Source organism: Lepidochelys kempii, chromosome 21, assembly GCF_965140285.1.
Source record: "Lepidochelys kempii isolate rLepKem1 chromosome 21, rLepKem1.hap1, whole genome shotgun sequence".
NCBI lineage: Eukaryota > Metazoa > Chordata > Testudines > Cheloniidae > Lepidochelys > Lepidochelys kempii.
Window position 1 is genome coordinate 1400754 of NC_136400.1, and position 15965 is coordinate 1416718.

The window sequence follows — 15965 nt, forward strand, 5'->3', positions numbered from 1 at the left end:
AGTGTAAGAAGCCCTCCATGATAGTGGGGTTTGGGTACTTACCTTGGCTGTTGGAGGCTGTGGGTCAGTTCCTCCTGTTCTGGGGCAGGGAGTTGAGCGAGCTGTTTCTCTTGAAATTGTTTTAATTAACTATTAACTGGGCCAAGCTTAGTCTGGGAAGCCCTGTATGGTATAGGGGTTAGAGTATGCTACTGGGGTGTGGGAGATCCTGGTTCAGTTCCTCCTGCTGCCTTGTGCCTTTTCTCTTGAAGCTGTTTCACTTTAATTAAACTATGAATTGGGCCAAAGGACATCTTCCGAAAGAGCTGCCTTCTGTGGTGTAGTGGTTGGGGCTCTTGTATGGCATGTTAGAGACCCTGGTTCAATCCTTGTTGTGGGTAAGGGGTTTACAACACATATCAGTTGCCTCTGGGGCTGTTTTATTTAAATATTCCTTGAGCTACATTAAAAAAGCGAATCACTCTTTTGTCCCCTGCGGCTAGGCTACCCACCCGGGCAGTGGGAGACCCCAGGTCCAACCCCTCCTCTGCAAGGGGTTGGACCAAGGCTCTCTCACCTCCCAGGGACCCTCCCAGCTAGCCCCCCAGCCACCACCCCTCCCTCCTCCCAGGCCCACCCCTCACCCCACCTATGAAGTGAGCGATCTCTGTTCAAACCCCCTTCTGTTTCCAGAAGGACAAGGGCCTCCTGCAAACGCAAGGGGACCTAAACAGGAACCTCCCACTTCCCTCCTGGGAGGCAGGACAGCCTTCTCCAATCCTTTTGAAACAGCTAGAGGAAGGATTTGAAGCAGCATCTCCCACTGCCAAGGCAAGCACCGAACCACTGGACTATAGAGTGACCCTAGCTCAGGGAGTGGCTTGATTCCTAGTTAATTAAAGTAGACCAGCTTCAAGAGGCAAGAGCTGAAATCCCTTCTCCTCAGAAAGGAGGAGTGGGATTTGAACCAGGTCCTCCAACATCCTAGGTGGGGCCCAAACCACCAGGCTATTCAGGGCTTCATAGGGGGGGAGCTTTGACCATTTAATAGTTTATTAAAGTGGACAAGCGTCAAGAGAGGCAATCTCTGCTCAACCCAGAGCAGGGAACTGAACCAGCATCTCCAGCACCCCAGGCTAGTACCTGAACCATCAGGTTATACAGCAAGTGTTATGAATAAGGCTTGTTTTGGCCCAATTAATAGTTAAATAAAGGGGACAAGTGTCAAGAGGAGAGGCAGTTTTTACTTACCTCTTTCCTCAATCCAAGGTGAGGAACTGAACCAGCATCTCCAGCACCCGAGGCTAGTACCTGAACCACCAGGCTATGCAGGAACTGTTGTGAAAGGGACTTGCTTTGGCCCAATTAATAGTTGATTAAAGTGAACCAGAGTCAAGAGAAAAGCAGCCTGCTTCTTGAATCCTTTCTTCTCATCAAGCATAGAGAAGGAATTAAGCTGCCGCCACCACCACCAATCCAGACAGGCATCCTGACCAGCAGGCTAAATAGCATTGCTTACAGAACAGCTTTGATGTGGACCATTTAATAGTTCATTAAACTATTACACAGCTTCAAGAGAAAAGGCAATGCAGTGTCTGCTCAACTCCCTTTTCAGAGTAAGGGAGCAGGGAGAGGGACTGAACCCACTCCTTCAGCATGTGAGGCCAGTACCCACACCACCAGGCTAAGCACAGGGTAGTGTAGCTGAGATTTGCTTTGCCTCAATTAATAGTCAATTAAAGTGAAATAGCATGAGATGGAAAAGAGCTCAGAGCTCAAATCCCTTCTCCTCAGCAAGCAAGAGGGGAATTAACCCAACATCTGTAGCATCCCATGTGAGTACACTAATCATGGGGCTGTAAGAAGGCTTCTTACAGAGCAACACTGCTTTGACCTAAGTAGGAGTTAATTAAAGTGGAACAGCTTCAAGAGTAAAGAAGCTTGCTGTGCACATTCCTTCCCCACAGCAAGAGGATAGAGTTGCCAACCCTTCAGGATTGGCCTGTAGTCTCCAGGAATTAAAGATCAACCTTTAATTAAAGATTATGTCATGTGATTAAATCTCCAGGAATACCTCTGCCCAAAATTGGCAACCCTAGAACCAGAACCATTACCACTACCCTCCTAGCCAAGTATTTGCACCACCAAGCTACACAGGGCTTTTTAAAAATGAGTTTTGTTTTGGCCCAATTAATAATTAATTAAAGTGGAACAGCTTCAAGACAAAAGACACTTACAGTGCAAATCCCTTCGCCTCAGAAAGGGATTGACCAGTACTACCACCATCCCAAGGAAGTACCCTAACCCCAGGGCATGCAAAAATGAGCCTTGCTTTGGCCCAATTCATAGTTCAGTAAAGTGGAACAGCTTCAAGAGAAAAGACTGAGGGAGCCCCACAGCAGAATAATTGATACCCCAGCAGTTAGGCCATTCACTGGGGATGTAGGCGATCACTGCTCAACCCTCTTTTCATCAAGCAGAAGGGGGATTGACTCATACTCTCCCATAGTCTGGGAGAATCCCCAAAGCAAGGGACTACAGGCTGAGTTTTACAGCTTCTGTGGCCCAATTAATATTTAATTGAAGTGTAACAGTGTCAATAAGAGCAGTTCACACTAGACTTCCTTTTAGCTCAGCAATTAAGGCACTCACTTGCGAGATGCCAGACCCCCTTGACCCAGGGTCACCCACATCCCAGCTGAGGACCCAAATAAGTGGGATAAGGGGTAGACAGCAGGTTTCTGCCTCCTTCCCCCACCCACTGGTTTTGTATGGCTTTGGGTGGGAACTTGACAATCTCACAAGACGGGTTAGGCACCTAAGTCACCTGACTCCAGGAGACGGGTTCCTGGCTGTGGATTGCATGCAGAGATAAGGATCAAGCTCTGTGAAAGGCTGGGCTTAATGCCCCCTCCCTCCCTCGGTAGCCTCTCCCAGTGGCTAGGCTAGGTGGCTCCCTGCCTAGCATGCTGGCTTTTGTAGTTCCCATTCTTAGGTGCCTGTCTCTCCCCATTCATTGAAGAGGGAGCCTAAGCACCTACCTCAGACTTAGGGGATCCCATTGTTCTTCCAATGAGTGAGGGGTGGCCACACCTAAGTCCCTTTGTGCTGAGCCAGAGGGGAACTGAGATCAGGTCTGGGCTCATATTACAGCCAAACATCAGTAAAACTGTACAGGAGCTGGGACTGGGCATGACTCAGGTGAATAGCCCTGAGACCAAAGAAGAGGGGTTGTTCAGTTCACACCAGACACATCACTAAGTCCCTGAGAGCGGGCATGCTTTGTTACTGCCATGAGCACTGAGATCAGGGTGGGCAGTGCAGGTTAGACACCATCAGGACAGCCCACAGCCTCACCCCCAAAACCCCGGGTGGAGAATTGAGAACAAACAGTCTCAATGTATGCCCCAGACACAGAGCCCTGAGACTGGGTGTTGGGGTGTCTAATTGGGTGTGTGAGAGGCGCTGTGGCGCTCCCTTTCCTCTGCACACCTGTGTGTGTGTGTGTGGAGAGAGAGAGAGAGCGTGAGATCTCTAAACTCCTTCTCCACCCACTTCTGTGGGTGCTCAGCTGCTGTGTTCAGCCATCTTTTCCTCATGCCACTTAAACCTGAAGTGGAGTCACATATACTGACAGCGTGAATGTTTGGCAGTATAAGGCACATGTCCAGTTCCTGCTGCCACTCTGTGAGTGGGAATGCATCTCTTCTTTTGGCCAACACCAGTTTTGAAATCAAATTCATCTACCCCAAGAATAGAGCAATATTTTGGGCACATCAGTGCAACCTCTTGAGTCCATGCTCCCCCATTAGCATCCAGTTTACTTTGCGTGTTTGCTTTGCATGAGCAAAATGCAAGAACATGAGTGAATCTCCTTTCTCATTATCTGCTTTTAATTCTGGTATTGCAGAATGGGGCTTTTTAAAGAACATTACATTTTAGTCATGTACTATCGTGGAGAAAGAAAACAAAGTTGATTTCTTACTAGCAATGTGGAGAATACTGCTCTTAAATCCTCTAAACTTAATTTAACGCTTTATTGATAAATGCAAAGATGTATTCTGGTTTATGCACATACAGTTGAAGGCAGAAACTAACCCAGTGTCAAAGCAATTATTTATGTTTGTGATGCATTTTTATTGATAGAAAATATGACAAGGCATTTTTATGAAACACAGCATTCTTTGTGCTGGCTTCAGTGGCTTTTTGTATCTGTTGGTGCTGTTCAGCTAAGAAAACAACATAATGTTTATCGGTATGCTGCCTAGCACTGTGTTTTCTGGAGTCAAATTCTTTTTTTCCCCTTTGCCCCTGGAGGTGCTCATGCTCTGGTGTGTATTGACATTGAACAGCTTCTTCATGTATTCTAAAGATACTAACTGCTCTCAAGTATGTAAAGGAGTCCTGGATTTGAATGTAAACTACAGTGCAGTCTGAAACACTGATTTAATAAACTTCAGTTTCCTGGCATGGAACAATGTGTCTCATTTTGTCTTTTCTCTTTCTGACCACTCTTAGGTCAATAGAACATACTGCTGTGGAACATACAGAGCAGGTCCGATGCGGCAGATAAGTCTTGTTGGAGCAGTAGATGAAGAAGTTGGTGACTACTTCCCAGAATTTCTTGATATGTTGGAGGAATCTCCATTTCTGAGAGTGAGCATTATACTGTTGTAGTAATTTTATTTTGTTTAAATTGTTTATTATCAAACATAAATGTCTTAACACTTCTAACTTACAACTTAAAGTTGCTAAATAATGAGAGAATTTCCATCTCCATTCAGATGGTGATGAACTTTCAAACTACCTTACTAAGGATGCTGTTAAAATCTATTCTCTGTTCAAAGAAGTAGATACTGAAAGGAGATTAATTTAGAGGCTACAGCAATCAGTCATTTAACTGGAGAAATTATTGGGCTCTTGTTGCGTGTCTGTTTCACAATGGCCTACTCTCTAAAAGCTGAATAAGTTAACTATATCATTGATGGAATATAACATTTCATCTCTAACAATAAGGTTTGGTTTCTGTATAGTTCTCTTAGTAATGAACTTGAGCCAGTGCTTATCAAAATTTTAACTGTTGTCCATTTGACATAGCTTTTTGTGTTTTTAGATGACTTTGCCCTGGGGCACTCTTTCTAGCCTCCAGCTTCAGTGCAGGTCACAAAGTGATGATGGCCCCATAATGTGGGTGAGACCAGGAGAACAGATGATCCCGACAGCAGATATGCCAAAATCACCATTCAAACGGCGCCGGTAACATTATTTTCCTTTAATAGAAAAGCAGATCACAGCTAGATAAAGTACTAGCTATTCTAAGGTCTTAACGTTGGTCCTCATTGTGAGTGAAATTAGTTTTTCAAAAGGTAAACTTCATGGCTTTCTTAAATTTTCCATGTGACTTCATTCCTTTTGCTGTAGAACCAAGCAGTCCAGTTATTTAAGCCAAACTAACATGTTGCCTGTGTTCCATATAAGTGCAGTTGAGTTCAAGGTTTCCTCGACATTGACAGCTCTATATATTGCCTGTTTGACAGATCTCTTGGGTTCCTGAACATAGGAACAGCCAGACTGGGTCAGACCAGTGGTCCATCTAGCCCAGTATTCTGTTTTCCAACAGTGGTCAGTGCCAAGTGCTTCAGAGGGAACGAACAGATCAGGCAATCATTAAGTGATCCATCTCCTGTTGTCTACTTCCTACTTCTGCACTGCGTTGGAGAAGTACACCAAATACTAGCTTTTTCACAGACAGAAGTCCCTACACTGCATTAAAGGCTGGTCCTAATGCTAGTTATTTAAGCAGTCTTGGTAGTGGTTGCCTTCTCAAGGAATACTGTACTCTAGAGGAATATTCTCTTAACTACTTAAATCTCCTCAGCTGCCCTCATTGAAATGTTGCATGGGTAAGGTCCTTTCTCTGGATTTGCATTCCACTATAATTTTTTTTAAAAGGTTACTATTTGAGGGACCATATCACTATGACTCATGACTTCCCTTCACTGTGTTACAGAAGCAAATGACAAACATCTTCAGTGCTGTGCTGAAGCCAGCAAGTACAAAATTATGCCATTATTTTTGTAACTGGGTGGGGGAAACGAAGGGTATAATTTTTTTGCCAAAGAGAAATATTCTTGTCCTTTTAAAAAAAATAAAAATAAAAAAGCTTTGATTGTGAATCTTTAAAATTGCTCTTGCCAATGACAGTTTTTTGTCTAACACTTTGATTAACTACACAGCAGTAGTTAAATTGCTTTGACAAAGCCGTCCATCCTCTAGAGTCCAAGAAAACTCCAAATGGACAATCTAACTCTGCAGTTATAAATGAATTGTTAGTAGTGTTAATTTTGTTTAAATTGCTTTTTATTTTAATCTCTAAAATTGTAATTTTTCAAGTTCTGAGTAAAACCATTAACATCTACCTCCCACCAGCTGCTTGAAATCCAAGAGGCAAATTTCCCTTCAATTTTCCTGTGGAGTGTTTTGTGCAACCAATCTTGGGGAGAGAAATAATTGGAATCATGTTTTCATCACAGCTTTAAGCAGAAAACCCAATATGTTCTCTCTAGATAACTTAATATTTTTAAGCATTTGTATTTTAAATTGAATTTTTAAGTATGGCACAATTCTTGTCGTTCAAAGGATAATAAAACATCACAATGTGACTGTTCAGAGGTCGACTAAAGAGTTCACATTTTTCCAAATATATAGTAAACCTAATGTCCTTTTTAATTGTTGTCTTTTCCTCAATCTGGATTAAATCTATCTGGACTAATTAGGGCTATAGATTTGTAACAGCAGGACATAAATTACGTATAGCATGATTTTCCCATTTGTTGTTGTTTTTTTAATGTCTATGATTCACTCCATACCAGCAGCTCATGTCCTGCCGGGCTGGTCATGGCTCCCAGCTCCAGGCGTTGCAATTGGCTGCACAGGGTCCAAGAACTGTTCAGGTTTGTCCCAGCCATCCCTCTGCCATGGTGGGGATAGGAGGTGGATTAAACCTTCGTGGCACTGCGACCTGGCATACCAACTCGCAATGCCCAGAGCAGGGAGCCAGGCTCAGCCCCACCTGGCACAGGAGCCACCAAAGCACAGGCATGAGGTGAGTGTAAGGCAGGCTCCTTCTCAATCCTGGGGCCCAGCCCTCAGATATACGGGAGTTGCTGCTGGCTGGGATGAGTGCAGGGTGGCTCACTCTCCAGTCCCATCCCCCCCACCCCAGTCCTCCCCTCTGCACCAGGCGGGTGGCTGGGATGGGGGCTGCAGTTCTTGGTTGGAGGGTGCTGCTGGAGGTGGTTGATGCCCCTTCATTTATTAGGGTATCTTATCAAAAATCTCAGAGCCGTCACAAAATCCATGACTCTTCCTAAATTTACCATGAGTGCTTTGTGACTTTTTGATTTAAAAAAAATGCCATGACAAATCTGCAGCACTAACTATACTTAAATCTTTGAATACCAATTTGATACGTAATACATATAGCAAAAGCAAAGAGAGCATTTTTGATCTTGGATTTTGAATGCTACAGGACACTAGTAGTATTTCTTCAAAATTACCTTAATACATGTACAGATAGGAAAGCTGTACCATTCATCTCATCTCTGAGTAGTCTGGAACATCCTTTTCCCTCCTCTCTTCACCCCACTTTATAGATCAATGAACGAAATAAAAAACCTCCAATACCTACCTCGGACCAGTGAGCCCCGTGAAGTTCTCTTTGAAGACCGAACAAGAGCCCATGCTGATCATGTAGGTCAGGGGTTTGATTGGCAGAGTACAGCTGCTGTAGGAGTGCTGAAAGCTGTACAGTTTGGTGAATGGTAAGTGTGACTGAATTTTGTAACCACTCCAGTTGTATTTGAGACTGACTTCCTTTTATAAAAGGGAGAAAATGTGAAGTATCGGTTGAATAGCAGCCTAGTTATATAAATTGTTTAAAACCAAATGACTTGTGACTATTCAAATGCTGTGTAAAGTCTGTAAAACATAATTCAGTAAATACATAACTCTGGCAACTTTTACTCCTACTTTCTTCTCCCTCCTGAGTCCAGCGCAAAAACTGTGTTAACATGGAGTATTTTGCAGATAACTTGCATGATATGCAGTGTAGGCCACTGTATCTGGTGCATCCTGCATGTTTTTTCCTTCATCTCCTAATTGATTATAAGTTCAATTACATAAACAGAATATTGTCAGGTCAATTGTTCATTTGTGATGGTACCGACAATATTTTTCTACCTCCTGGATCCAGGGCATTGCTGGTAACTAAGTTCTGGGAAGAAATCACAGGGAATTTGAGTTGGGAATGTTGTCTGTAGCAATTACAGTAGAAATTGGACAGCAGGAACAGTGTCATCAGCAACAATATTGTCCAAGATTAAATAAACAGTGCCAATGTTTCCCTTGCCCTATGTTTCAAATCCATTGAACAAGCAATATCTACTTATATGGTCCCCATCACCATAGTATCTGAGTGTCCTACAAATTTTTCTTTCCAGTATTCCTTTAAAATATAGATATTAGGCCAATTATAAAATAGGAGAATTGAGGCAGAGTGACTTTTCAAAAGTCACACAATTTGGAATTGAACCTACCCCTCTGGAGCCATAGTGCAGTCTCTTTTGCTATGTAAAGTTCAAGTCAAAGAAAATGAAGCAATTCAGGAATTGAGGTCGGATCTGTGGAGTCTAAAGAATATGCATATACTAATGTTACTGTACTAGTTGAGATGCTGAGGGACTTATTACCCAGTAGAAAACTATATAATAGGTATTTTCTTTATGGTAACTCTTGCTTTCCAGAGCTGTAACCACAAATTCTTTAAAACTCAGTCTTGACAATCTTCATCTCTAGGAGTGTCCAACCTCGAATAACCAAAGATGTGGTTTGTTTCCATGCTGAAGACTTCACTGATGTGGTACAGAGACTTCAGTTAGACTTGCATGAACCTCCAGTGTCACAGGTACTGTGTTCCTTAGTTGCAACTTATTTCCAGCATTTTGGAAATAGCTTCAAAAGTAGCATATTTATGAATTTTTAAAAAATTAGTGTTAGTCAAATGTTTGAAATAAAGGTAGAAATAGTGGTTCTAGGCTTGTGACTAGAGCTATTTATCTCCAGTTCTTGTTTTAGTGGTGGTAGGCTCACCACATGATAGTCATGGGTTTTGATCCTAGCATGACCAAGTGTCACAAAGCTCCTTCCTTCATGAGACAAGGAACCAAGAAGTCTTGAGTATGGGTTACAGGAATTTCACATAATTTGGGTTTCCATTCCCCCAACTTGCTTCAGACTCCTTCTGACATAAACGAAGTTTTGGTCTCCTAGTGCCAGACCAACCACACCCAGCTGTCTGGTAATGCCAGGTCAAAAGCTTCTTATTGAAGCTCTAATTCTTGTTTTAAGACCTGCCTGTGACCCCATAATGCTGTGGCAATGGGTCATTATTTGTTACCTCATAGGTGCGCACAGCACTTCATAGTGAAACATTAAAGATTTGTTCTTGCCGCAAGTAGCTTCTTAACTGAAGTTGTATTCTTTAAAGAGTAGTCACAATCTAATGGGTTGCTGGACTGAAAGTGTACTCTTCAATCTAAGTGTATGCCCAGCTTTGGACCTTGCATACAGCTTAGCAGTAACTTTCCCCTTTCTTCCCCTCAGTGTGTTCAATGGGTGGATGAAGCCAAGCTAAACCAAATGAGACGGGAAGGCATTCGCTATGCTAGAATCCAGCTGTGTGACAATGACATCTACTTCATCCCTAGAAATGTCATTCATCAGTTCAAAACAGTGTCAGCGGTCTGCAGTTTAGCCTGGCATATAAGGCTCAAACAGTACCATCCTGTGGGGAAGTCTTGTCAAAATGCAGAAAGCAATTCAAACATGAACAGTAATATCCCTGAAAAGACAGAATCAGAAGGTGAACCCCAATGTGTGAGTGTAAAAACAGAGTCTGAGGAACCAGGTGTAGAAATGCAGCTTACAACAGGGGCACCATCCTGCTCCTCAATTTCATCAATATCGGGACTTGTTCTGCAACCAGATCAGGTGGCCCAGCCTCTTCCAGTTTTTAAACTAGAATCTGATCAGCAACATAATCCACAGGATCACACAGAAGAGTCTGTGTGATATGTACATAGTCAAACATTTTTTAACAACTTTTTAAAATTTTGATGTGAAGTTATAGTTTTATAACTTGCTTATGTTTTATTGGAGAAATCTTGCCTATAATTCTATAAAGAAAGGTGACATTCCAAAATGTCAAGCATATCTTTTTTACACAGATTATGCAAAAGTTCAAGTTGTATTTTACTCCCATAGTACAGCATGTAATAGTGGTCTACCACTTCTTTCTGTTTAAATGAGGTAATAATTCAGTATCTCCTCTTCAAAATCAGAATGGAATTCCTCCAAGCGCTAAAAGTCATTGAACTATCTTGGAAAATCTAACCCCCCCTGCTTAATTTTTTCTTTAGCCTTCACCATAAAAGGATGGCTTCTGCAGAAGACCCCCCCATCTGATTTTAATTGCTAAAATCAAAGAGAAAGCACAGCACTTTTGATGATCAGTGATGTTTTGGTCTGTCCTTAAATTCCTGGTGGATACTAAAATTACTAGATGTATAGATCTTTTAATTTTTAATTGTTAAACAGTTCATAAAAGGGTGAAGTGTGACATCTCATCCTGTTGAAATGTAATCACTTAGACACAATACTTTCCATAGTACTGCTTGTAATGTTTGATGTGAAGATTTTGCTTCCTAAATACATCTTTCCTGGACATGACTAATTCTAGTGTTAATTTTTTTTTAAAGGCAGTCTCATGGAGGTAACTGCATTCTTGTCTGAGCACTTTAAAGCATTAAATTACTAACAACCTTGGCAGCTTGTTTTGATAAATTCACAATAAGCATCTGATGGAAAACATCCTCTCCCTGGTACTGATGCACTTAATCTAATAGAGTTGGGTCAGTGATAACTGATTTATATTGGTTGTCCTTATTCTCTGAAGTTCTGTATTGCTATTTCAAAATAAAATATTATGGCATTGGGTTGCTGTTTCCACTTGTAGCTCTTGGGTACCCTGGTGCTGTGTTTGAAACATCAGTGACACAAGCTAATATGTTGTTGAGTGTCATCTGCTGACATAGTTCTTTTTACAGTCTTATGATATTTCTGAATGTTTGTGTGATCTGTATTTGACTTTCACTCACCACTTATATAACAATGGTCTTTTCTAGTCATCAGAAAGAAGAGTCCCCCCCACACCTAGGATACAAACTTGATTTTGGTGCCACTGAAGTTGTCCCTGGACAACTTCTTTGTTCTAATCCTCACTGGGGTAGGAGAGAGATTTCTAACACTATATTAGAATAAGGAAAAGAAAAGATGCTGTGTTATTAGTTCTGGGTGCATCAATTATGAATCTTCTCTTTAAAAAGGTTCTGAAATATGTTAATCTGTTATTATAAATATTACTTTGTGCAATATTGTTTTGTGTAGACTTATATGCATCTTAGCACCTCAATATAGAGGTCACAATTTTAAACTGATAGCAAAATAATCATCAGAAAATACTGCAGTGATTAGTTAGAATCTGTATTACTCCTTATATATGTATATGTATGTATTGTCTTCAGTACAAAAGTGAAGACAAATTAGAAAATATTTCAGACTAATTTACAGATTGAAGTGGTGGTGACTTGTTTAGTAATCTGTGTAAATAAGGTGTTAGAATGGAAAGCTTTTATGAAAAGTAATATGATTCATGCAGGGGTATAATTTAATTTTAGCAAAAATTCTAGATTATCAAAGCTGGTTCAGAAACAGGCCCTCTGTTCTCTGGCATTTTTCCCACTTTTTTGTTGAGAAGAATTTTATAGAGCTTTAATGGGTTGTGCAAAGTAAAATTCTTCACAGGCAATATTGGTTTCAGTGCCTCTTTCATGTTCCTGCTGGTTAATATTATGTTAGTGTTATTCTCCCTTTCTTTTTTTAACTCACTCTGCTTGTCTTCCATGTGCTATTCATTGGCCATGTCAAAGATGGTATTATCATCTCTAAGTCATTGTTAACTAATAAGGTGATTGTCCCTTGACAGTCAGCACTGTGTATAATCACTCAGGAACTGACATATCTTCAAAGACCTTACAATTGAAGGAAAAGCTATTCATCCCTTTATAAAACCAATTCTCCCCATATATATTAAAATGCAAAAATTAAACATACTTAGGCTAAAAAGCTTCACAATTTAAGACGCATTATGCACCATTATTTTTTATTTGTATTCCTCTAGAGCTTGAAATAAAATGAAAAGAGAGACATATAATTTGTAAATGGGTATTGGAAGTATCTCTCTGTAAATTATATTAAATAGCATGCTTTTAAACTAATGCATACAATAGACCAGCAGAGTGCTTCACACTGCTTTCAAAACAGTGTCCTACTTGTATGAAATAATCTGTTCTTTCTAAAATATCAAGAAAATGCTTCTCACTCTTACTTCTGTGGATTGAATGTCTTTAACCACTGTACCATACTTTCCTTTTACTCAGTTTACTAGTTCAAAACCTAAAGTCAAGTTGATGTCCTCCTCTTCATTATAAATTAGTCATAGAATGATTTGGATAACGTTGCTATTCTTTTGATGTTATTTGTCAGCCTGAGGTAGAGATGAGCAGATTTTTGTTTCAGAAAAAATTTAATGAAGCTTTTAATTTTCTTATAACTTTTTCTTAATTTTGCCTGTACAAATTTTAATCTTTACTTAAGTACTAATGCAACTTTTGAAACATTTGCAAAATCCAAAATTACTACACTTCTTCCAAGCTTGATTCCAAATCCAGCTCATCTCTAAATATAGCTATGGAAAATTGCATATGAAATCCATGGCTAAATCTGTTGCCCATTAGATTGTATCTATAATTCTGAAATCAGTGAATTACAGGTGGAATAATACCTTTGGATGTGCAGTACTCTAAACTGGTCAGCACTACAAATGGATTACTGAATAACAAATACGAAGAATACAGATGTCATACTTAATGCTTTGTGAGAAATCAAGTGACAGATGGACAAGTTAATTTTTCCAGTATAATATTGGGCAAGTCAAATCTTTGGCTAGTTTTAAGAGTAAAATATTTGCAAGTAATTGGTGGAAAATGGCAATTTCTGATTGACTTATCACTCACTCAAAGATTTCAGAAGATAGTTCATTAAATTCAGTGATAATCTAATGCCTATATTCTTTATGCAAGCATATCTCAAATTCAATTGGCAAGAATATATCATTATAGCAACAGCTGTCAATAGACTGAGGACTTATGGATATGATGAAATAGAACTATACATAAAGATGGAATAAATTTCAGAACAGTCTTTGTCACATTTTGATAATATTCCTCTAGAATTCATTCATATATCAGGTCAGCTGGTGTGATTTATAATAATTCCATTGACTTCGGTGGAGGTAAATCATCATAGCTCCACTGCCCTGTCTTTTAGAAACCTATGGGTTTGGTTGACGTCTGGAACTGAAATTTAGAATACTCTCTCACCTTGAAACCAAGTCAGATTTTTAACAGCAGTAGTCCAGGAACATGATACTAGAGAGCATAACTAGCTCTAAGGGCAGGTCTACACAACAGCCGGGATCACTGCTCAGCGATCGATCCACTGGTGGTCCATTTAGCAGGTCTAGTAAAGACTCGCCAAATCGACTGCAGATTGCTCTCCAGTTGACCCCTGTATTCTACCCGCGATGAGAAGAGTAAGGTAAGTCGACAGGAGGGTTTCTCCCGTCAACCCCCCCACGGTGTAGACCCCGTGGTAACTCGACCTAAGGTGCGTCGACTCCAGCTATGTTATTCACATAGCTGGAGTTAGGTGGACTTACTGTGGTAGTGTAGACATAGCCTAACATGGAAGCGTGGGCTTGGCTTCTGTTTTAAGCACAGCTTACAATTCCTTTATTAGCAGCGAAGGAAAACTGTAAACTGGGATAAAGGTGAAGGGCCAGAGATCAGTTAGCCAAGTAATTATAATATCACATTTTCCTCTCCCTTGGGTGTCCTAATTCTTTCTGTGCAGAAACTTGACCTGTTTTAAAAGTACTTTGTGAAACCAATAGTTCAATGCTCTATTGTTGACATGTTTTCTTCCAAGAAGATGGACCACTCACTAAAGTGTTCTGTGGGGATATGTAATAAAGTCGTTATTAATCTATACCTTTTGCCACATAGAAAAACAGTTAATCTGTCAACTGTTTTCCTACGTGAGTACTTAGTCCCAGTCTCTTGACATAATTCTATTTTGTTAGAGCTGCAGGATGGATGGGAGTTCAAGACCTTCATTTTGCTCATTCTGCCATTCACATGCTTGAATTTTACTGAGTGATAAGCACTTTACATTTATTGTTATAAATGCTAAGTGTATGTAGCCGTATTGGTTGTTTTTAAAGGGCATGAGGTGTGGGAGGGATATTATCTTCAGCTCCTGAAAAGGGACCTTTTTTTCACCTGAAGGCTTGTACTGTAAATTAACTTACGCTGGTCTAAAAGAAGATTTCCCAACAATGTTATGGCCTTACGTTACCTTCCAGTAATATAAATAATTGTTATGATCAAATAGCACATGTAGCTGAGGAGCTAATATTATTATAGCACTCTTCAATTGTCTAAAGAAATACTTATACTTCTAATTTCTTTGTACAACATGTAAAGAGATTTCTTATATGATTTTGTGATTTAATTTGATTGGCAGCTAATATATTTTCTGTGGGTTTAAATGTATCTAAGTTGTCTGCATACAGAGGACATGTACAATTGCCTGGAAGACTGTTTGCTTTGTGCGACCCTAGTATATTTATTGACATTTAACAGAAAAGTTTTAAAGAGGTTTTTATAATGTGTAGTGTAAACAGAACCTCTATGTGAATAATCCTCTAACCAGTGTATTTCTTTTAGTAGCTGACTGTACAAGCGTGTCAAACTGTTAAGCTATTTCTTTGTAAAATAGTACAATGGAATGCATAGATTTTTTTTCCTGTAAAGTATTTTTTTAATAAACCTGATTTCGTCCTTTACTTCAGTCTCTCATCATATAAATTTCTTTAAATTAATAGCAGTAACTGTCTTCTGAGCAATTGCAAATGTTTACAATATAAAACTATCTTTTCCTCGAGATACCTCTGAATGCTTTCTTCAAAGATCGGTAACGCAGGCAGTATCAGAGGTTGATTTTGTCCCCATGACTCCTCTCACCTTCCTTTTTTATCTCCAGTGGTTAGCTAGCGTTGCACTGGGATCACTTTGAAGCATGCTGCAAGTACAGGTAAACTAAGAACCCTGAGAATTGGCTTTTAAAAGCAGGAAAATGTGGTAGCTTGTGGATGGGAATGGGGAAATGGCCCCATTAGGTGTATGTTCCAGTTAGACAACTTACATAAGGACAGAAGAAATGTAGGGGGAATCTTTCTAGTAATGTCTGCTAAATGCTGGGTGTGTGAAACATCATACTCTCAGAATGGGGTTGTTACTATCTCTTAGTAGTCCAGAAAAACAAAATCTAAGCCACTTCAAAGCAGACAGAGTTAGCAACTATTATAAAATGTTTAATTTCATATCCTAATGAAAAGGGAGAAAACTAAAGCCTGCAATCACTGGACCTTCTATCTAGGAGGGGAGAAAGAGAAACTATGCTTGCTATGTGTTGCATATAATGGCAGTGGGGGAAAGGTGGCCAACAGCTCTAATGGAACTAAAACCTTTGCAAGGTTTGATTTTTAAGTTATGAGGCCTCTGCTACAATTCCCTATCCTGTCTCCAGATACGACACACCATCCCTGCCAGGGATGTTGATGATGTTGATGATCTCTTGCTCTTTCAAAGTATTCTGGAGACAATTTCTGGCTTTAGAATGCACCCAACTGTACCAAATGGCATGTTTTTAAAAGTTTGTTAAATCCCAAACAGCCCTACAATGGA

At 40.2% G+C, this 15965-nt stretch overlaps 1 protein-coding gene across 1 annotated transcript in view; it reads left to right on the top strand.

The window, feature by feature from the left end:
• Window positions 1-15064, top strand: part of RSBN1 (round spermatid basic protein 1) — a 53882-nt gene extending 38818 nt beyond the window's left edge. The window contains exons 3-7 of the mRNA XM_073319657.2: window positions 4498-4635; window positions 5093-5235; window positions 7635-7802; window positions 8836-8944; window positions 9643-15064. Coding sequence (XP_073175758.1) covers window positions 4498-4635; window positions 5093-5235; window positions 7635-7802; window positions 8836-8944; window positions 9643-10110 — 1026 coding nt within the window. The 3' untranslated portion in view covers window positions 10111-15064. The remainder of the gene's footprint in view (window positions 1-4497; window positions 4636-5092; window positions 5236-7634; window positions 7803-8835; window positions 8945-9642) is intronic.
• Window positions 15065-15965: the final 901 nt, after the last annotated feature.